We start from the raw sequence: 22,007 nt of genomic DNA, 5'->3' as shown, positions 1-22,007 counted from the left end.
ATTAGTGTCTGTGCTCCCAGGTAGTAGATTCTTAACGGCAAAACAGCCCTTCATTGGTGAGCACAGTTCGTTTAACTGTCAACATCAAACAACCTAATTGTCGCTGGGAGATTTCAAAGGATTTTCTGTTGTTTATAGTAACACTTGATTGATGGATTAGAATTTGCTACCCAGATACTTTTTCTGTTACATATTGCAGTGTTCTCTAACCATTTTCACATAATGGCACATACAGAAAATGATATTTGTATATCATACTGGGGTAAGCTGAGAAGGCTGGCCACTACTGCAGGTACTGCAGTGGGGTCCTGACTGTCACAGCCGTGCCGGCTGCCCCAAGGACTTGGCGTACCTGTAACTCATTCATGTCTCACCATGGGAAGCTCTGATTAACAGATGAACAAAATCATTCTTTTTTCTGATGATCAAGAATCTTTACTTTCACAAGAATTGTTTTCTAGATGGAACACATTATTATTGTTCAGAGTTAGAATATAATTATATTTGTCCAGTTCTGAAGAGCTCATTGCCTGGTCTTTAAGTCCTTACTTAAAATATCCATCATGAGAACTTATACACTGGCCACTTTTTGTTCATCTTTTCTAGAATAAGGCATGGTGCAAATAGCAAATAATAACTATATCCAGCTGTGGAGCAGGTCACAGGGAACTGCTGTTACCTGCACTAGACGCAGTTATGATGGAGGTGATTCGGGTTGTCTTTTAAGTGCGTTCTGAGAAAGGGAGGACCAGTGAATGTTTTCAGCTCTCCCATCGCAAAGGAAATTCTTGTGAAGATGCTGGGATTAGGGGCATTTACGGTCCCCACTGTCCTCCACGGGAGCCCCGGAAGCAGGGCCATCTCCTTGTCCCTTCTTGACAAGGAGGGGACTCTCTGGAGGTGGCAGTAGTTCTTCGTGGATTCTGTTATCTCATCTTTCATTGTCAGGAGGCCTCACACAAATTAAAGACTCTGCTGAAATGAAATCAAATGGACGCCACTCCATCAGAGCTAAAAAGAATGGTAACGTTTTCAAGCCAAAAGCCTAGCTGCTGACATAGTTGAGCTTGGAGATGATACGCTTGGTAGCCCGTCTCTCACGTGACATTCTGTGACACCTGTATATTAATTGTATGTTACATAATAGTTACTTTCAAAGGGAAACCTGGTGTTTTTTTGCTCCCCATGCAGCCTTACCAAAGGGTCATATGTGTAATCATTCAGTGAAACTGGTTTTAAACAGCCCTTGAGGGGAAGCAGCATAAAAAATTCTCCCCCCGCCCCCAAATAAGTTAATTTTGAAATTAATAACTTAAAAGGTTTTTTCTGAAGTACTGATATTTGGTTAGCAGCTCAGCATTTCACTTGGTCACAAAGGATATAAAAAAAACCAGGAGACAGTCTTTAGTATCCACATAGCTCTCCCACAGCAATAACTTTTTTCCTGAATCTATGACAATATTTTAAACAATTCTTGGATGAAGTAATTTTGGACTTGAATATGTCAGGGACCGTGGCCCAGGTTACTCAGCGGTATGGTTATACGTTAGAAAATCCTGAATTGATTTGCAAGCTTCTTACTCTTTATGAATTTAATGAGTTGGAAGATGATGATGGTCTGTGTATCTTCCTGAATCAGAGACCCCTTATTCAAAAGGGAGCAAAGGAAGAATAAAAGCAAATTGAACTGCTTCACCTCACTTTCAAAGTACTCCATTGACAGATAAGACACGGTAGGTACTGAGAAAAAGAGCATGCCCTCAGGTGTATCACCATCCAGGGTTTACTGAGCACATACTCTCCACTCGGCAGCCAGGCCTCATCGGACTTCCAGTTGAGTCAGAATATTGCTAGAAGGTGTAGCCACTTTTTGAAATAGCTTTAGTAACTGGACTGTGTACCAGATTGCCAAAGCAGAAAATAATAAGGCCCTTCAGATTAATAAATTCACCGTCGTTAAGACTGGTCACCATGTCGGGTACGTGGAAGTATGAGGACAAGGGTACAAATGCATAAGGAAAGCTGGAGAAAGGGCTCGTAAACAGGAAGAATTGCCTTAAAGAAGTACGTACCTTGGTTCAAGGAGACAAAGTTAGAAATAGCATCTATTTAAAAAAAAAAAAAACAAAAAAGTGATTGTGGTATTTAAAACCAAGCTGACCTCTTTGCTAGTTTGAAATGTTTGCAGAAAAAAATAGTTTTTCATGTGCTGTTGCCTGTGGAAGACCTTCTTTTGTCTCTGAAGTGAGTCATGCAGGAAGTAGACGGGGAGGGGAGAGCCCTGTCGGTGTGGAGAGCAGAGAGAAGCATGCGAGCTTTGTCTGAGCCTAGGGATTTGAGGAAAAGGCTTAAACTTTGGTGGGGAGAGAAGCCTCGAGATGTAGGGGACCTGCGAAGCCGCAGCACCAGAATGTTTCCTGGGACCTAAAAATCCCAGGAAGAAACAACATGGCAAGACACGTTTACGGGGTCCGGGAGTCTGTCTGAAGCAGAGACCACATTTCTCGCATCTCCGCCTTCAGCTCTAACTCCTGTATTTTACGCAGGGTGGGTGCTGGATTTCAGCGTTCCCGAGTGGAAGTCGGAAAATGCCTGTGTCGAGAGAGGCTCTGGTGTTAAGAGATGCGCTCTGTTACGATTTGCTCAGTTGCTCTCCTCGCACCCCTGTAGGAACACAAAGTGCTGCTGACAGGGACCCCGCTCCAGAACACCGTGGAAGAGCTCTTCAGCTTGCTTCACTTCCTGGAACCAGGTCGATTCCCTTCGGAAACCACCTTTATGCAAGAATTCGGTGATCTGAAAACCGAAGAACAGGTACTCACCAAGCCTCCTTTGTATCTCAGTCACGTGCAGAGCGTTAAGATTCAACCATTTAAAGATGTAAATTATATCCATTCCCCCCCCCACCCCCAGCCAACCTCAGTAGACCGGTGCGCTTTACACCCCCTTTCCGTGGACATTCTGAGTCTTCGTTAAGGTGGTGTTCTGATTGGTTTGTTTGTCCCTTTGCCCTCCGGAAGGGCTGTCAAGATTCATAGAGAGGTTCCATAACTGTTCATGTACTTTTCAGCCGCTGTGCTATTGAGTTTGGTGGTTTGGCCATGTATGCTTTTGGGTGTAGTGTCAGAAGCTGCTGAAATTTGTCGAGCTGTTTCCCTCCTGGAGTTCTGAGGTTCTAGTCTTATTTCTTACTTGGTCACATTGCTTACTTTTCTTGACATGGGTCCTAACTACCTTGCAGGATTTCTGTGAGAAATAAATATGGTATTGCATATGAAAAGTGGTCGGTTATTTCATACATCGTGAGAGTTATGTTGGTGTTGGTTATTAGGCTGTATTTGAGATAAACACGGAGATACGCTTGAAATCTTGGTCTTCATGTGCCCCCTCCCCTAACTTACTGTCTAAAACCTCTTAGCTTAGTTCAAAGTGGAGTCTGTTTTTGTTTTGTTTTGCTTTTCTTAAAACAAGAGCTGTCGGGTGTGCCCTATCCTATTGCCAGTCAACAGAAAAGGACAGAGAGGGGCGTCCCTGCATGCTCATTGGCGCAGGGACCGGACAGCTCCTTGGCTTCCTCACGCTTTCTATCAGCTCTTTCTAGAAAGGAAGAGAATTGAAGTGTGGCACGCCCATGGCATTGTCTCTTCCTTCCTCATCATCACAAAGGCTTAAGACAAACAGAAGGGAAGACTAACAGAATAAGTGGGGTTCTTTTCTGCTGTGTTGTACCGTTCAAGCCTTCTGGCTGTTCAGGACTCCTGGGCAAGCGAAGTAGCCCATCGGAAATTGGCCACGCAACCTTTATGCGCTTCTGTTATGACATCTGTAATGTAAGATCAGTGCTTCCATACCCTTCCTGGGCTTTGACAAATGAAAATGAATGGTAAATAAATACGAGAATCGTGGTTTTTCATGTTAGTATATATTATACCATGCAAGCAAGTCATGATACCGGTATTTACTTGAGGTCCTTTTTTAGGTGCAAAAACTCCAGGCTATTCTAAAGCCAATGATGTTGAGACGTCTCAAAGAAGACGTGGAAAAGAACTTGGCCCCCAAGGAAGAAACGATCATCGAAGTCGAGCTAACAAACATTCAGAAGAAATATTACCGAGCCATCCTTGAGAAGAATTTTACGTTTCTTTCCAAAGGTGGTGGTCAAGCTAACGTACCCAACCTTTTAAACACTATGATGGAATTACGGAAGTGCTGCAATCATCCCTACCTTATTAACGGTAAGCTGCCCGCCTGGCACCTTGTTTCAGTAATTGTCCAAACCCCAGAAATCCTTTTCTTCCTCCAGACTGATGATTTTACGGTTCATAATCATCCCAGCGTGGGCTTCATCATCTTCCTATTCTTCACAAAGCCTCCTTCTCTGTAGCCGAGGGTGCAGATCTGTTGTCCCCGCCGATCCCTGAAGCAGGACCTCCACTCACCTTTCCTGTGTCTGCATCTCACCCCTTGAAGGGAGGTGTTGCTGCTTGGTGGCTAGAAGTCATCAAACATGGTAACAGTTAAAGAGAAATTAGCCCCTGATTGAGGTTTCCCTGCTCTGTATGTGTGTGTGTTTAGGTCAGAGAAGTTAAAGAGCAGCTTTGGGGTGAGAGGCAGCTGTCAGCTGTCTCAAGACTTTGATGGGAGAAAAGTTCTTGCAGTCTTGAGGCCTCTAGCATCCTTTCTCTAAGAGAGAGAGGTTATCTCGAGTGTTGATAATAATTGGTTCCTGGTGCTGACGGATGCTTCATGGTCTTCCTGTTTTCTTAACTAAATTGATAGTGTTATGAACTGATATGAGTAAAAACCTGTATCGTACCCTTCCAAAAATCATTAGAGGAACAAAGCTTTCATGCCTATGATGTGTAAGATACTCTGGGGAATACAAGAACCTTCAGTTGGTGAAGGATTGAGATTAGGAAAGCTGTTAGAAAGCGATGGCATTGAGACAAGGATTTTGCCAGTCAGGGTTAGAAAACGAAAGGGCATTTAGGCTGATGTAATCACATGAACAAAGAGAAGGAGGCAAGAGAACAAAGGGGGAACCTGCCCAAAGTATAAAGGACGCGTAAGAAACGGTGGGACAGTGAACCTTAGGCACAGTGGGACCTTGTGGGAAGCCCAGATGCTAGCTCGTGGAATTTGGGTGAAGCTTGGAAATGATTAGAGATGTGATGCAGGATGATTCATCTGGCAACACGGTATGAAATGGACGGGAGTAGGGAAAGATGTACAAGCAGAGAGCCCCGCTAGGAGGCGACTGCTATAGTCCAGGCCGGAGTTAATATGGGTTAAAGAAAAGTGATGGCCAGCTAAATCAGGGTGCTTGTGTGCAATTGTAATTGGCCAGCAATTCAGTTAGGTTCCTTTCCAGGGGAGAAGGAACAAAGCCAGGTTTGTCATTATCACACTCCATGAGGTTCAAGCACAGCTAAATTAAAGAGTTCCTCGTCTCTCCCCGTTGCGTAACTACACACGTACCGACCACCTCACATCCAGAAGTTGCAGTTACTAAACGACAGAGTAGTCCCCACCTGGGACTGTCTCGACGTAGCACACGAGGTCGTGGCTGTGGTGTGACATCAGTGGATGTCTTGTTCAAACTTTGCGCTCGTAGCTTGGTCTTTAAAGAGAGTATCACATGTGATCATTGCCTCTTTAATGCTGCCAGCCTGCTAATTGCCATGTGTTTAAGAGCCTGTGAGGCCACTGTGGCGAGTGTCACCAGCCTGGTCCTGAGCTGGGGAGATGGAGTTGGGGCTGAAGGTGGTTGATGGTATGAGTAAAACTCTGGTGCATGGACACACGCACGTGAGAGAGACACACACACACGTTTTCATTTAATGTCTGTAAAAATAAAAAAAAAATGAGGCACGGTAGCTTCCAAGGGGAAAGAAAAGGCACTAACAAAAGCCGAAATGCTGTAGCAGGACGTGTGGGAAAGGAATGTCTCCCCAGTGGCTGGTAGAAATCCGCCCTAGTCCCATCAGTTTACCTTGTTGGTTTACACGCTAATCACGTGCCTTGAGCACTCTGAAGGGGGCAGCCCACCCCAAACCACCGCCCGGAGGTCTCCTCCCTGGCTGACGGCTCTCCAGGGTCGTCCTGTGTCATTCCCTGTTGGCAGAGGTCCTGAGGACTTCCCAGGTGTGGATCCGTGCCTGTTGTTCTGATTGGTCACACCTCGAGGTCAGCTTTTCTGTCCTGAGAGCAAGTTACAAGGTGTCTGTTAAGCAGGCATCCTTACATGCCTTCGCGTTGGGAAATTATAGTAAAAAAAAAAATACACACATGGGCGCACCGGGTGTACAGCTGCCCAGATGACCTGTGTAAAGGTTGTGTTTCAGAGGCTGACCCAGGGCCAGGACTGTCTGTTCTCATCCACAACCTGGAGAAGGAAGGACGGAAGTACTGACCCAATGCCAACTCCATGCTCATTTATCGAGCAGTTACAGGAGGCTTTCACTTTTGAAAATTAAACTGACATTTGGGTTGGTTGTGAAAGAGCAAAGCAGCCCCAGTCAGATGAAAGTTCAATTCTACAAAGCACAACATTTCTATGATCGTGGACAAGAGAAGCAACTGTTTGTGTAGGTTGAGAGCGATAACGTCAGCAAAGCGGAAAAAAACATTAGAAGTGATTGTAGAACACAAACTGTACATAAATGAGAAATGTTTCTAATATGTACTGAGACTTTTAAGAGCATCGAACAGTGTTAGGCGACCATAATAAACGCTTGGTAAGTGTTGCTAGTTGTTTTTCTTGCTAAAAGTTGAGCAGGTAACTGTATGTTACCGTATGTGAGAGTGAAAATGATGTTGAAGACTTGGTAGGGGCCCCGATGTTTCAGGGCGACTTACGCATCCTCTGTTGGTGGTGGGGCGAGGGCGGTGGAGAGCCGTGGGCAGAAAGAAGACAAGACTGAGCTCACGTGATGGAATGAATTTCAGAGAGAAAATGGTAATCTGCAAGAGAAAATAGTTTCTTGGGCTTCCCTGGTGGCTCAGTGGTTAAGAATCCGCCTGCCAATGCAGGGGACACGAGTTCGAGCCCTGGTTCGGGAAGATCCCACATGCCACGGAGCAACTAAGCCCGTGGGCCACAACTACTGAGCCCGCGAGCCACAACTACTGAAGCCCGCGCGCCTAGAGCCCGTGCTCCGCAACAAGAGAAGCCACCGCAATGAGAAGCCCGCGCACCGCCACGAGAGTAGCCCCTGCTCGCTGCTGCTAGAGAAAGCCAGCACGCAGCAATGAAGACCCATAAATAAATAAATTAAGTAAATAAGTAAAATTTAAAAAGAAAAGAATTTCTTGTTTGTTTGCAGCTAATATAGCCAGGTGACACTGCAGCTCCTGCCCTCACAGTGACCATCTGTTTAAGGGAACAGACTTCCACACTTCTTCAAGTTATCTCTGACACACACACAAACACACACACACACACACACACACTTTTAAATGTAAATGCAGGACTTTAGGGCAGTGCCAACGGTGTATTTGGGCTTATCATAACCTATTTCCAGTTAATTTTCTGATTTGATATTTACAAATCTAGCATCAAGGTAAATCTTTAACTGGTGAACTTGCAAATTCGGCCTTGTAATGACTTAGAAGGGAGGTGCTGCCTTCCTCCCCAGCTCCTTCCCTGCCCTCTTGTCTTCAGCTCTTCTGGGCATCATACAGGGCTACAGGAACCACCTAGGAAATATGTCTGCTGATATGATATTTCTAAATGAAGTGTTCTTAGTGTCCACTGGCCGCCACTCTAAGAACCTAAATTCACAGCAAAGAGCTGAACTGATTAATTCAGGGGGAACTTCTGTCAGATAAGAAAGAGTGTATTTTAATTCTGGCCACTTTCGATGACATGAGAAATCATTGGTAGTATTGAAAAAGCAGGCAAGTTATTTTTGTCATATAAGTAAATTTAAAATGAAAAAATTAAATTTCTCTACTAATTAGACTGAACTTATATTTTCAAATTTTTTACTAAAATAACTCAAACATGTTTATTTTGTCAAAATAATTATTTCATTTTTAAAAGCTATTCACTGACCACTAGCTTAAGCTAAAATGCTGTATTTTGATTATGGACTGTAATCCTAATATGAGCAAAAAATAACTGCCCAGATATTATGAGTGAAATCTGTTTCTGACTTGCAGAGCTTTTAGTATATTATCCAACAAGAAAAAACTTTTTGAAAAGACCTAATGTAATATATGGATGTAAATCTGTTTCTCCTGTCTCCTGAGGGCCTTCTTGTCCTGAATCCAGAACCTAGATTTCTAAATTTCTTGCCTTGAAAAACATTATTCAACTTTACACAAGAGTATTTATTTAAGAATATTCTTTATTCAAGAATATTCCTGCCGATTCTCTTAAACAGCATTTTGGTTTTTACCTTTTCCTAGTAAAACCTTTGCCATTTGTTTCACTTAGATTAACATCCTGAACATTAGCGTTTTATTCATGTGGAAGGGGGAGGGAGAGACAGCCGTTTGGACCCAGCCGGCATTTTCTGCCAGGCCCTTCCTGAGAAGTAGCGATGCACTTTGCGCGGACCTCAGTGCCTGGTCCAGGCATTAGTGACTTTAATCTGGTCTCAGTAAGATCCTTTGTTGATTAATAATGAACAAGCTGTGTTTCAGTGTGTGACCGTGTCATGACTTAACTTGCCCAAGTGCCCTGAAAACGGGAATGGAGGGCACTTCTGCCCCACCCACTGCTGTGTGCCACCGTTCTGTCCTCACGGCTCTGGTGGCCCAGCTCACGTGACCTTTACACCCTGTGAGGGTCCCGTATCCCCATCCTGTGCATAGTTCGTTCACGTTTAAAACCAGTGGTAAGAAGAGTAGTTTAAAGTTCCTGGTACGGTTTAAGGCTGAGGACAAATCCCATTAGATGGTTTTGTTTGTATTTTCCAAAGGATAGGTGACCACCCCTCTGTCCCCAGGGGAGAGGGGCTGGCTGAGCACAGCTGCCGGCCCTGATTGACCCCCCCGCCGGCCAGCGCGGCCGAACCCCTGCCGCCTAATTCTAGTTAAGCCACCTAAGCGGCTGCAGGCAGCTCAGCCCGCTGCTCCCTGAGCCAGCATGTCTGGGGTCAGGGGAGGAGGTGGAAGGGCTTCCATCCCTGGGAAGGTGCCTCTCTCTCCAGGCTTCTCTCTGATGCAGCCAGGTCTTGGAGCAAAGCAGAGGTCTCTTGTGGGGCGATGAGAAAAAGAGGGTTAGGTATAGAAGTCTTTCATGAAACAGAGGTCAGTTTTTGTTTTTTTAAAGCTTTGGATAATTCAGGGTAGAATTTTTGTACCTTAGGAACTCACCAGTTGAGAATGAACGTGGAGGGAGCTGCAGAGACCGCAGTAAAGATATGCTCAGGCACCCTGAGAAATCCCTAAAATGACCCTGGAAAATGGGCTTCCTGTTGTCGCAGCCCTTTTGGCTGTACTAATGTGCAGTTGGATACACAGACGTCTGCCCTTGCACCGTAACTGTTAGAACCCTGTTCCCTTGTCTCTTCGTTTCAGAACAGATTCTGTTATTTGTGTTTATATTCAGCTAGTAAACAGTTCTTCCTTTCTTTAGCATTTTAGGTTCCAGGTTTTCTGTAGGTATCTGGCCCTTGGCTTGTTTCTGCCACTTCTGGCGTGACAGTCTGTTGTTGAAATTCAGTTTCTACAGACAGCAAACATTTGTTTGTTGGAAAATGTGGGGGTTTTTTCCCCCCCCACAAACGCCTAAATGTGCTGCGCTTAAAACTTTGATCCCTTCTGTACTTCCACGGTTCTGTGTAGACCCTCCTTGGAGCCCGTGGACGGATGTGTGTTCATAAACACGCGTGCGGCCTCCCGGCCCTTACAGTTTGCAGTGGGTTTCGAAAGCAGGTTCACCGTTCTTACTACTAAAAACAGTATTCCATACCGTAACAGAATATTACAGCGTTCCCATTATGCTCTCCAATCTCTGCAGGTGCTGAAGAGAAGATTTTGGAAGAGTTTAAAGAAACACACAATGCCGACTCTCCAGATTTTCAGCTCCAGGCGATGATCCAGGCTGCTGGGAAGCTCGTGCTGATTGACAAGCTGCTGCCGAAGCTGAAGGCCGGCGGCCACAGGGTGCTCATCTTCTCCCAGATGGTGCGCTGCCTGGACATCCTGGAAGACTACCTCATTCAGAGACGGTGAGGGCCGCGCACCGGGCTGGCGAGCTGGGGTCAGAAGACGGGGCTCCACGCGCTTTGCCTCCAAGTGGCGTCGGGGGGGAGTTGTTTTTTTTTTATATATAATTTTTTTGGCTACACGGCACGGCATGCGGGATCTTAGCCCCCTGACCAGGGATCAAACCCGTGCCCCCTGCAGTGGAAGCTCGGCGTCTTAACCACTGGACCGCCAGGGAAGTCCCTTGAAGTGGCGTTTATAGTAAAGGGGATGGAGTAGGGGACATGTGTCACACCTCTTTTTAAAAGCTGTAGATGGGCATGACGGCTATTCCATGCGACACGTGCTTTTGTGGGCAGTTCTGCTTTCCACTTCTTTCCTTTGGCTAGGCGAGAATAGTTCTTACCGAAAATTGAAATTGTTTGTTGTTTCACTGTTGGAGGTGTCAGCCCTTTTCAGACACTGGAGAGGAAGCAGCAGGAACTTTAATCTTTGGGGCATTCGACCAGTTGTATGAAAAACTACAACAACACCTATTTGCTCTGAAATTATTTCTGATAAATAATGCCATCCTGTTAATATATATCCCATATTATAGTACTTGCTTTGAAACACCAAAAAAGGAAAAGCGTATTTTGGGCGTTCGTCAGGCCTCCTTGTTAACACTGACATTTTCTAGGTACCCGTACGAAAGGATTGACGGCCGGGTCAGAGGGAACCTCCGCCAGGCAGCTATCGACAGGTTCTCCAAACCTGACTCTGATAGGTTTGTTTTCCTCCTGTGTACAAGGGCAGGAGGTTTAGGCATTAATCTTACTGCTGCTGATACCTGCATCATCTTTGATTCCGACTGGAATCCCCAAAATGATCTCCAGGTAAACATGCAAGAAAATCTCCCCGATGCCTCCCTCTCCCACTTTTGAAAGTCATTCTGCTATGTCAGACCAATAAATTAAAATCGTGTAGTCGCTCAGGCAGTGTCCCGTGATTGGGGCAAATGAACCAACTAGTAATCAATTTATTAATAATGTGACAGTAATTTCTTAGTGTGTTAACCCTCTTCTGTTAAACTGCACCCCTGTTTATTGGAACAGATGCTCTTATAACTGACAGTCGAATCTTTTCTTTCTTTGGTAGCCATTCATTTCCTTTTTCTTCCAGGCTCAGGCTAGATGTCACAGAATAGGACAGAGCAAATCTGTGAAAATCTACAGGCTGATTACAAGGAATTCTTACGAGAGGGAGATGTTCGACAAAGCTAGCTTGAAGCTCGGTCTGGATAAAGCTGTCCTGCAGTCCATGAGCGGAAGAGAAAACGCTCCCAACGGGGTAAAGCACGCTGCCCACACCGTGCATTCACTCTCGCTCCATTATTTAGCTTATACTGAGAAATTTTCCGGCATCTGATTATCTTTTGGCCTCGATATTTTAAGCATATCTTGTCACACTTTCCTTTCTTGTCATTAGGGTTTACCCTCTTTGAGAAAGGTGAATCATTTGTTCAGTCTACAGACAATTCTAAAAATATTTCTCTAAAACAGGTACAGCAGCTTTCCAAGAAAGAAATAGAGGATCTTCTCCGGAAAGGGGCCTATGGTGCCCTCATGGATGAGGAGGACGAAGGGTCTAAATTCTGCGAAGAAGATATCGACCAGATTCTCCTCCGGCGAACCCACACCATCACCATCGAGTCTGAGGGAAAGGGTTCCACGTTTGCTAAGGTGCGGATCGATCCCGAGCGGCGGGTGTTCTGCGGCGGCGGCACGGAGTTTGTGTCACGCGCTTCCGGGAAGCACACGTGATGTCTGCTTTATGTTGCACGTCGCGAGATTAGTGATTAACTCCCGCTCGATGGGGCCCCCGATGCACGAAGCACTCGTTGTGTTTTGGGTTCTCTTCTCTGTACCGGGCCTCGGGGTCACCCTCACCTTGTCCCGGCCCCGCTTCCCGCCTCGCCAGGCTCGTCCTTTACCTGTGTTCCGGCCCCGCCCTCTCTGCTTCTTGAGCCTCTGCTCCGTCACCCTCTCCCCGCTTTCCTGTGATCCTGACCCCTGACAGCCTTCAGACCAGTCAGCTCACCCCTATCTGAAGAAGACCCCGTCTGCTTTCCGCTCTGGCTACAAGCCCGCAGCTCTTCTTTCGCAGCGAAGAGCCACGCACGCGTTATCTACGCAGCTCTCTCCCCTGCCTCCCTTTCTGCTAATTTCCCACCTGCCAGCTTCCACCCCTCCCTCACCTCTCCACTCCATCCCCTCCGCCCAGGACCCCTTCTGAGGCTTCCCCCATCCACACCCAGGCCCAATGCCACGCTTTCATTTTTAACAACTCTATTGAAATGGAATTTACTTACCGCAAAATTCCCCTACTTTAAGTGTACCGTTGAGTGCATTTCCCGTATTCACAGACTCGTACAAGTATCCCCACATCTAAGTTTAGAACGTCTCCATCACCCCAGTAACAGTCCCCCCACCCCGCCTCCCGTCCCCTCCCCCTCGGAGTCCTGGCAACCCTTCAACTGCTTTCTGTCTCTCGAGGTTTGCCTACTCCGGACGTTTCATGTACGTGGAATCATACAACGTGTGGTCTTCTGTGCCTGGCCTCGCTCACTCAGCATGTCTTTGAGGTTCATCCGTGTTGCAGCACGCGTCAGACATTCCTTTTTGTTGCTGAACAATATCCCATTCTATGGTTATACCTCGTTTACCACTTGATAATGGACATTGACTGTTGATCCATTCACTAGCCGATAATGAAATTTGGATTGTTTCCGTTCTCTGGTTATTATGAATACTGTTGTTACAGACATCTGTGAACAAGTTTTTTGTGGACATATGTTTTCATTTCTCTCGCATATATACCGGGAATGACATTACTGGGTCGTATGTTAACTCTGTGTTTAATCCTTTGAGGAACTGCCAGACTGTTCTCTAAAGTGACTGTGCCATTTTCCCTTCCTACTAGCAGTGTTTAGGGTTCGAATCTCTCTGCATCCTCACCAGCGCTTTTCGTTGGCTGACTTTTTGACTACCGTCCTGTTACTGGGTGTGAAGTGGTAGCCCACTCTGGTCCGATCTGCGTTTCTCTGCTACTGTTTAGCATCTGTTCGTCGTCTTATTGGAGATAGATATATATATATAGATAGATAGATAGATAGATAGATATATAAAATCTTTGGAGAAATGTCTATTCAGATCTTTTGAACAACTCTGAACTCTTTTGAGGGAGTTGTCTTTTTTATTGAACTTTAAGAATTCCAGATAAAAGTTTCTCATCAGATAATACAATTTGCAAATATTTCCCCTAGTCTTTTCCTAATGGTGTTTAATTTTAAGAAGCCCACCCATTTTCTCTTTTATTGTTTGTGCTTTTGGTTCATTGTTTAACCTTAAGTCACAGAGATTTGCTCCTGTGTTTTCTTCTAAGAGTTTTATAGTTTTCACTCTTAACTTTATGTCTCTGATCCCTGTTGAGTGAATTTTTGTGTGTGACGTGAGACAGAGGTCCAGCTCCCTCCTTTTGCCTGTAGATATCCAGTTACTTCAGCTACTTCAGTTGTCCCAGCTACTCCAGTCTTGAAAGGCTCTCCTCCTCTGGGCTCTGTGACCCAACACCTTCTCGCTCACATCTTTCAGCCTCTTTTCAGGTTCTTTCCTCCATCCTCACAGGCACCTCAGATTCAGTAGGTACCAAAGCAGATTAATCATCCCTGTCCCTCCACCCTCTGTTTGCACGCGTATGCATGTACACACACACACACGCCCCTGTTTTTTCACCTGAGCCACACCTTTCAGATGCCAGAGTTGGGTGCTGAGGTTTTCCTGGCTTCCTCGTCCTTCAGGCTTCACATCCACTCAGATGCCAACTCCTTTAATTTTACCTCTTAAAGACTGCCTTCTAGACTGTATCCTTTTCTTCATTTCTGCCGGTCTTCACTGTTCCTCCCTAAACTATGGCCGCAGCCTGTCCTCTTTGTTCTGCCCTCCCTGCTCCAGGACACCGCTGTGGTCCCTCTGGCAGGTGACTTTGGATATGGTCGCATACCTCTTGAGATTATTCCCATCTTCAAAGAGTTCCCCACTACCTCAGGATGGAGTTCAGACTCTGTTAACAGGACATGCAAGGCCCTGCTTGACCCGGCTTCTGCCTCCTCACCAGCTTGACCTTGGGCTACACTCCCCTGACCGCCCAAATCCCCAGCCGTATGACGTGATCACCTTTCTTCTCTGTGCCTTTGCACATGCCCCGCCCTGAACGTTTCCACATGCTTTCCTGTTCTGTGGGCTTTTAACACTCTGGTCCAGGCACCGTATTCTGGAGGGCCTGTTCTCTCCTCCCAGCAGTGCCCTCCCTGTACCCTCACCCAACCTGAGCCTGGTTAGGGCTTCTCTCTGTATATCGGCTACACCTGTACGTACCTTTGTTGCCTGTCATTTACTATGCTGTGCTGTCATCTTTTATTTTATCATCTTTTATCAACCCCTGGACAGTGAGCTGCCTGAGGGACAGTCCTTCATCCCAGTCCCATGGGCCACAGCCTCTGGCTCACGGTAGAAGGATGGGTCCATGTTCGAGTGAATGAACATGTGAAAGCTGCTTTGCATTTTGCCACTGAGAAAAGCATCTCAAAGTAATGCATGCGTTTTTCCCTTTTAGGCCAGTTTTGTTGCATCTGGAAACAGGACAGATATTTCCTTGGATGATCCAAATTTCTGGCAAAAGTGGGCTAAGAAGGCGGAATTGGATATCGATGCCTTAAATGGGAGGGTGAGTGACAGGCCCCTTCACAGTCTGCCTGATCTCCCCCAGGGGTTGCTTTTTCAGAAGTTTCCAATGTATCTGCTGTCTTTCAGAACAACCTGGTTATTGACACTCCAAGAGTGAGGAAGCAAACCAGGCTGTACAGTGCAGTGAAGGAGGATGAGCTGATGGAATTTTCAGACCTGGAGAGCGATTCTGAAGAGAAGCCCAGCACGAAGCCACGGCGGCCGCAGGACAGGTCCCAGGGCTATGCCAGGAGCGAGTGCTTCCGAGTAGAGAAGAACCTGCTTGTCTACGGGTGAGTCAGGCTCATGTGAGAGATGGACTTTCATTCGAAAAATAGTTAGAATTCCAGGTGGCGGAGGAAAACCCTATTTGTGTTTGGATTTCTGTGACTCCCCGTAGCAAATGCCTTTGACGCAACCCGGGCAGGCCTGGGGCCTCTTGGTTAAAGAGCTGAAAGCCGTGCAGATCCTCACGGATTCGAAGGGGGTTTGCCCCTTAAGGAATTGTGTCACATCCACATTGACTTGCTAATCATTAATAACTCAGAGCAAAGTCTCAGAATAACAACCTCTTTTCCTAGTGTACCTTCACATAAAGTTTACCACTATGGTAATCTTTCATTATTTTTCCATTATAAAAACTTGTTAAAGGCAATCGTCTCAACTTGTATAGCTCTTCCAAGTCATCTGCAACATAAATGGCGGTCATTTCAACTCTCTGAATGGGTCGTGTTTCTCCTCCTGGACCACAAGATCCACATCTGACCCATGTCTGACCCTGTGGCGCCCACACAGGGCTCTGAAAGGCAGGTGCTCGGCGTGCATCTGGATTCGTAAATACGCCTGCTCTGGCACGTGGCGGGACTGCCGGCGAATGCCGCTCAAGTGAAAAAGCTGCCGCCAAAACGGTATTTCTATAGATCTGGCGACATCTGCTCTGTGATTTTTTTTCTTCCGATGGCTCATCATTAGTTTCAGAAGAAACACAAACATCCTGCCAACGTGGCAGACAGGGCTCCTGCCTGGCCCTTGTCTGTCTCGTGGGTCCTTTCCGCGGGCACCCCGGGCTGCTGTTGGGACAGAGGCTTCTTCTCCTGCCGTGTGCGCTGCTCCCTGTTTCCACATGCAGCCCTGCCCGCCCACCATCTCCTGCCCTTGACCTCTGAGCAGGCATCACCTCAGCACCTGCCCCAGAGGGTCTCCCTGCACTTGCTGTCACACTCGGCATGTCAGGTGATAGCCTCTCCTGCTGAAGCCCTGGTGAAGGGCTCCGCGAGGACCAGGGCTCCCTCTTCGTGTCCTCGGGGCAGAGTGCGGGGCCCGTAGGCACGGTGAGCGCTGGGTCAGTGGCTGCTTATGCAGTAAAGGAGGTTCCGCTGCAGCCGGTCCTGTGTCTCGGCAGCTGGGTCACCTCTCATCGTCATCTCTGCAAGCCGGGCATTCTTTCCTGGCCACCCCTAGCTACTGAGCCCTTTGCTGCTTCCCCTGCTTCCATGTTTCACCCTAATGATCAAAGTTGAGAATGTTGCTGCTCACTTTAGAGACGGAACATGAATAACTGCTGAAGCTGAGCAGTATGCTCAGGACATCGGTCTTTCAGTAACGCCCTTCCCGCCTCCCATGGGCATCAGGTGTGTTGGACACCTACCACCTGCAGGGCACTGCTAGGACAGGGCCGTGAGCAGGTGGTTACGGCGCCCCCCCCCCACCCCGGGGGCAGGTGGGCAGGCAGGTGAACCAGCAGAAAGGGCAGTAAACTGGTAAAGCTGCACAGGTGCTCACATGCCAGTGGGGCAGAGGCACGTCCTCTCTAAGATGCAGCTTGGGGCTGTCTGCCCACTGTGGGGGGTGGGGAATCAAAGGAGGTGCGTGAATGGATATCATGAATTAGCTGGGGTAAGAGGGAGGGTGGGACGTCGTCGGGCAGGGAGGAGGAGACAGTTCCCAGCAGAAAGAGCCGTGTGTCCAAAGGCGATTTGAGGAACTGGGGAAACTTCTCTGAAGCTGGGAGGACCAGGCGGGGCAGAGGCGGGGCCGCGGGGCGAACTGTGCCCCTCGCGTGGAGGCTGGTTCCTGCCCTGAGCGCCTGGAACCCGGGGAGGGCACGCTCACGCAGCGTCTGCCTGTGCACTGCACGCGTAGGTCTGTCACGGTCCTCTCTCCCCCCGTTTCACACAAGGACCTAGGAGCGCTCTTACACTTGGTACCTAGCACCCCTGTCTCAAAGGGAGACCTTTCATGGCCTCTCATTAATTATCAGGGCGTCCCGTGGAGGTGAATAGATGCAGCTGCACCTTTAGCCGCGTGCATCCCTGATTTGGGGGTAGTCATTCCCGTCACCTTCCGTCTCAAACGGTGGGTCAGCTTCGGAAAGTACGAACCATGCCCACGTGAAGTGGAGCGGGGGGTTTCCAGGTCTCAGCTGGGAAGGGCTGTGTCAGCCCCTGCCCGGCGGCGCAGTGAACACGCGGCCGGGTGGTAACGGCACCCTGGATTGCCTCACGATAACCTGATGTCATATGTCGCTAGTTTTGACCCAGGCTCTCCTAACACTGCCACCTGACCATGAAACCAAAGCCGCACGTCTAAACCCAGAGGCACCGTCTGCATGTGAATGTTTGCTTTGCAGCTGGGGGCGCTGGACAGACATCCTTTCCCATGGCCGCTACAAGCGTCCGCTCAGCGAGCAGGACGTGGAAACCATCTGCAGGACTATCCTCGTGTACTGCCTCAACCACTACCGGGGGGACGAGAACATCAAGAGCTTCATCTGGGATCTGATCACGCCCACGGCCGATGGCCAGACGCGAGCCCTGGTCAACCATTCCGGTGGGTCGGCGTCGCGCCTCGTGCGGTGGGGTCCCAGGGAGCTGTCGGGGACGCTCGAGACGTGTCCCAGACCCCGTGTGTCCCTGCCTTGCACGGAGATTCCTGACCCTGGCGCCGTAGCCGGGGTCGTGGAGAGCTTCTGTTGCTGCGGTTATCGTGACTACTCTGCTTGCAGGTTTATCAGCCCCGGTGCCCAGGGGGCGGAAGGGCAAAAAGGTGAAAGCCCAGAGCTCGCATCCAGTGGTGCAGGACGCTGACTGGCTGGCCGGCTGCAACCCAGATGCCCTGTTCCAGGAGGACAGCTACAAGAAGCACCTGAAGCACCACTGCAACAAGTACGTCAGGGAGGGCGGTCGTGGGGAGCTGGCGACCCTGCTTCTTAAACATGCATGTGTTTAAGTAGATGTATATACTAGATATGTATCAGTGAGGCTATTATATCATATTTACTGTGTTGGTACAACCTTACTGTTTTTCTTGAAACATGATGCCAAGTCACGTGGCAGCCTGCCTTCAGGCAACTGAGTTTTTTTTTGTTTTTTTGGGTGGTAAAAGATGCATGACACAGTTTTACTATTTTAACTATTTGCAAGTGAACAACTCACTGGGAATGATCATACTCAGATTGCTGTGTCCTCATCACCACTGTCTATACCCAAAATCTTTTTGTTGACCTTAATACGAACTCTGTACCTATTAAATGATTTCTCCCCCCTGAAGCCCCTGGCAACCACACCATTCTACCTTCTGTCTCTGTGAATTTGCCTATTCTAGGTACCTCATAAGTGGAATCGTATAATATTTGCCTTGCCGTATCTGGTTTATTTTACTTAGCCCAGTGTTTTCAGGGTTCATCCGTGTTGTAGCTTGTGCCAGATTTTCGTTCCTTTTTATGGCTGAGCCGTATTCCGTTGTACGTATAGACCACATTTGTTCATCCACCCATCCATCCATCAGTGGGCACTTGGGTTGGCTGATACCTTTTGACTGTTGTGAATGATGCTGCTGTGGACGTTGTGGATAACTGAGTTTTCACCGACGTGTATTAGAGGATTATGGTTAACTTCATATGATCCCGCCTTCAACTGACTGCTTTCAGTCGAGCAACGGCAGAGCTCACATGGTATTTTTTGCTTCATGATGCCTCAGTTACTGGGTCCTTTCTTCTTACCTCTGAGCTTAGAATCACATTCCTTATCTTTACTTCCAGAACCTGATTATATATAATTGAAGGATACTAGGTCTGAATTCCTTTCCTCGCTTGGAGCTCTGTGAGCTGCCGACACATTACACCAGTGTCCACATGTGTTGATTCCTTCCGTCCCCTGAGCGTGCATGTGCAGTATCCGGGCTCAGGCAGCGCTACCGCCGCACAGCTCTCCCCTTCCTGGCTTTGGGCGACCTGGGGCAAGCTCCTTGACCTCTCAAAGACCCACTTTCTGTATTCGTCAAATAGAGCTTAAATAAATGTCTATCTCTCTTAGACATCGTAGCAGCAAAAGTCTGAGCGCCTAATACTGGCAGCACGCCAAGCGCTTCCTAGGGATTATGTGTTTTGAGTTGTCTAAGATAAGTCGTGCTCTTTCATCCCCATTTACCTGGCAAGGAGACCAAGTTTCGGGTGCTTAAGGTCCCTCGGCTAGTTAAGGGGCAGCGAGCACCTTTGCTTCCGAGCAGCCCTGCCCATCTCGGAACCCTGCCTCCCCTCAGGGTTGTCGAAAACCTCAGTGAAATAATTCCTGGAGAACATCTGCTACTCCTGGGTCACACTGACTTGTGGTTCTCGTCCCTTTTTAAATGCAGTGGTGCCTTCAGGGACTCGCTTTGATCATCATTGCTGGATTTTGACCGACAAAATTTTTCCCTTCTGAGTCTTCAAAACCATTACCTCAAACCCTTTTGGCACCTCAGAAACTGCTGTTACTGCCATAGCATAATGGTTCTCCCTAAAGTCCTGCCCTGCCCAGAGCTATTAGAAAACTTCTGTTTCTTTGTGGTTTATGTGAACTTGGGGTCCATAACCTTCCGAACTCTGGATTCAGACAAACTGTAAGTGAAGGGGTTTAGTGTGGGAACAACGGCTCCTCTTCCCGGACCCCAGTGTCATGGTGGCGGTTTTTAATTCCCCACTTTGATGTCAGTAACAGACTTCTGCAGGGTACGCGGCCCAGTTAGTAAGTGAGATGTAACTAGTGTTCTTCACATCTTCCCCTGGGTCTCAGGAGAAGAATCGGCAGTGCCTCTTCCATCTCCTCTCTGGGATGAGCAGTCAGAGAGAAAATGAGACCCAAATTGAGGGACCTCCTGGAAAACAGCTGGCCAGTCCTCTTCAGAAGTTTCAAGAGACAGGGCTTCCCTGCTGGCGCAGTGGTTGAGAGTCCGCCTGCCGATGCAGGGCACACGGGTTCGTGCCCCGGTCCGGGAAGATCCCACATGCCGTGGAGCGGCTGGGCCCGTGAACCATGGCCGCTGAGCCTGTGCATCTGGAGCCTGTGCTCCGCAACAGGAGAGGCCACAGCAGTGAGAGGCCCGCGTACCGCAAAAAAAAAAAAAAAGTTTCAAGAGACAAAGACAGGATCTGTCTCAAGTTGAAGGAGACGAAAAGGGGGTAGGACAGTTCAGTGCACACGTGCTCCCGGCCTTGATGCTGGTCCAGAAAACGGGCACCAGTGGGATAGCCGCTGAAATGAGAATGAGGTCTGGGGACTTGTTAGGAGTCCTGTCTGTCTGACTCACCACGTGCAAGCTCCTTAGGGTCAGAGGCCACCTCCCATCACCCCGTTATCCTGCCAGGCCACTCGGCTTGCCAGTGCATTGGTTTGAATTTTTTCCTCTAGAAGAAAGGTGACATTCACAGTTCATTCGTAAAAGTCTCCACAAAACCAAAATTCCTCACGAGGTAGAAAACTTTGTCTTCTACCGAAGGGAGAGAAACCGTCAGGATCACTGCTGCCGCACCGAGTTTTGGTGAATAAAAGAGGATCCAGCTAAAGGTGGAGGGCGTCCCCTTGCCAGGCATCCTCTGTAAGGAGACGTGGTGTGCAGGTCCTTCTTGTGCAGCCATGGGGCCTGCACTGTCACTTCTCTTCTGCTGGTTCAGTACGGCACAGCCAATGTTTAATCTTATCAAAAGAAAGAAATCTTAAAAAATAAAAACGAATTATCCAGAAAGGCCGCTTACTTTGGAGTGCATTCAGGTATTTACAGCCTCACGCTTTGCCCGCTGAGAACCCAGGTTGGCCAGGAGCAGCCTGTTGGTGGAGAGGAAGGCGGGTCACGGGGTATCTGTGTGTGATTGGGAGTGGCCTGTCGTGGTGAAGCTGCCCCTAGTTGTCATTTTGATATTTTCAATGACAAGTGCCACGTCCCTAGAGACATTAAGAAGTGATGGAGTCAGAAGGCCTAATTCTGAGTGGTCCATGCTCAAGGTGACCCTGTGACCTTGGATATGTCACTTGTCCTCTGTTGGCCTCAGTTTTCATGTTTGTGAAAATGGAAATTGTGACTTGCTCCACTTTGTCATAGAGTTATTGTAAGGATCAAATGAGCTAGTGTTAGTCAGTGTGATACATGGGTTGTAAAGTGTTCTGCAAGTGTATGATGGGATTATCCAGCTAGGGGAGTAGCACTTGGTGTTATCTACTCATGGCCAAGGAGGTAGTCTTCAGATATGAGTCCTGAGTGCACAGTGGGGCTGTCCAGCAGGAGATGCTAGACTTGGAGTAGACAGGCCTTGGGGACTTACCAGGGGGGCATTATTGAAAGAATTAGGTGTACACCATTGAGGAAATCCAAGTGAGATCAAAAATCTGGTTCCTAGAATTCCATGAGTTTTTAAAAACTGATTCCTTGAAGATGACTAGAAACTTCAGTGAACTGGACACATTTTAATCTCCTTTGTGATGTTTTATTATTACTTGTTAAGCTATAACTTAGGCTTCCAGGTAATATAAGCTAGAAGGAATAAAAACCGGTTACTGTTCCTTAAGGGGGAAACGTAAGGATCCACTGCCACCACCATCTTCCTTTCTCGGAAGCAAAGTTGTATAGTCTGAAAAACCTGACGTTCCATATTGAGGGTTTATGGTAAGGTGGTAAAACCAGATTTTATATCTCGTTTATTCCTACAACTTCTGATGTGCTTCCAAAAATGGTATTAAGGCAGCAGCTGAGGAAGTTTTACGAGATAATGAAGCAGAACAGTTACTGAAAGCCATCTGCTCCGTTGTTTACAAACTCGCTTCGATACTTCAGAGG

At 47.7% G+C, this 22,007-nt stretch overlaps 1 protein-coding gene across 4 annotated transcripts in view; it reads left to right on the top strand.

Annotated features, from left to right (window-relative positions):
• CHD7 (chromodomain helicase DNA binding protein 7) overlaps positions 1-22,007 on the top strand; it is a 179,054-nt gene that overhangs the window by 139,422 nt on the left and 17,625 nt on the right. For all 4 annotated transcript variants that reach the window (XM_027128031.1, XM_027128030.1, XM_027128029.1 and 1 more), the window contains 10 exons: positions 2,671-2,814; positions 3,980-4,235; positions 9,971-10,181; positions 10,838-11,033; positions 11,320-11,487; positions 11,700-11,879; positions 14,812-14,922; positions 15,009-15,214; positions 17,551-17,750; positions 17,926-18,085. In XM_027128031.1, coding sequence (XP_026983832.1) covers positions 2,671-2,814; positions 3,980-4,235; positions 9,971-10,181; positions 10,838-11,033; positions 11,320-11,487; positions 11,700-11,879; positions 14,812-14,922; positions 15,009-15,214; positions 17,551-17,750; positions 17,926-18,085 — 1,832 coding nt within the window. The remainder of the gene's footprint in view (positions 1-2,670; positions 2,815-3,979; positions 4,236-9,970; positions 10,182-10,837; positions 11,034-11,319; positions 11,488-11,699; positions 11,880-14,811; positions 14,923-15,008; positions 15,215-17,550; positions 17,751-17,925; positions 18,086-22,007) is intronic.

The sequence above is a fragment of the Aethalodelphis obliquidens genome, unplaced genomic scaffold (genome assembly GCF_003676395.1).
Source record: "Aethalodelphis obliquidens isolate GAN/ISIS:26980383/991018 unplaced genomic scaffold, ASM367639v1 scaffold33, whole genome shotgun sequence".
NCBI lineage: Eukaryota > Metazoa > Chordata > Mammalia > Artiodactyla > Delphinidae > Aethalodelphis > Aethalodelphis obliquidens.
The sequence above is the reverse complement of the archived record's forward strand: the minus strand, read 5'-3'. Positions and strand labels throughout refer to the sequence as shown.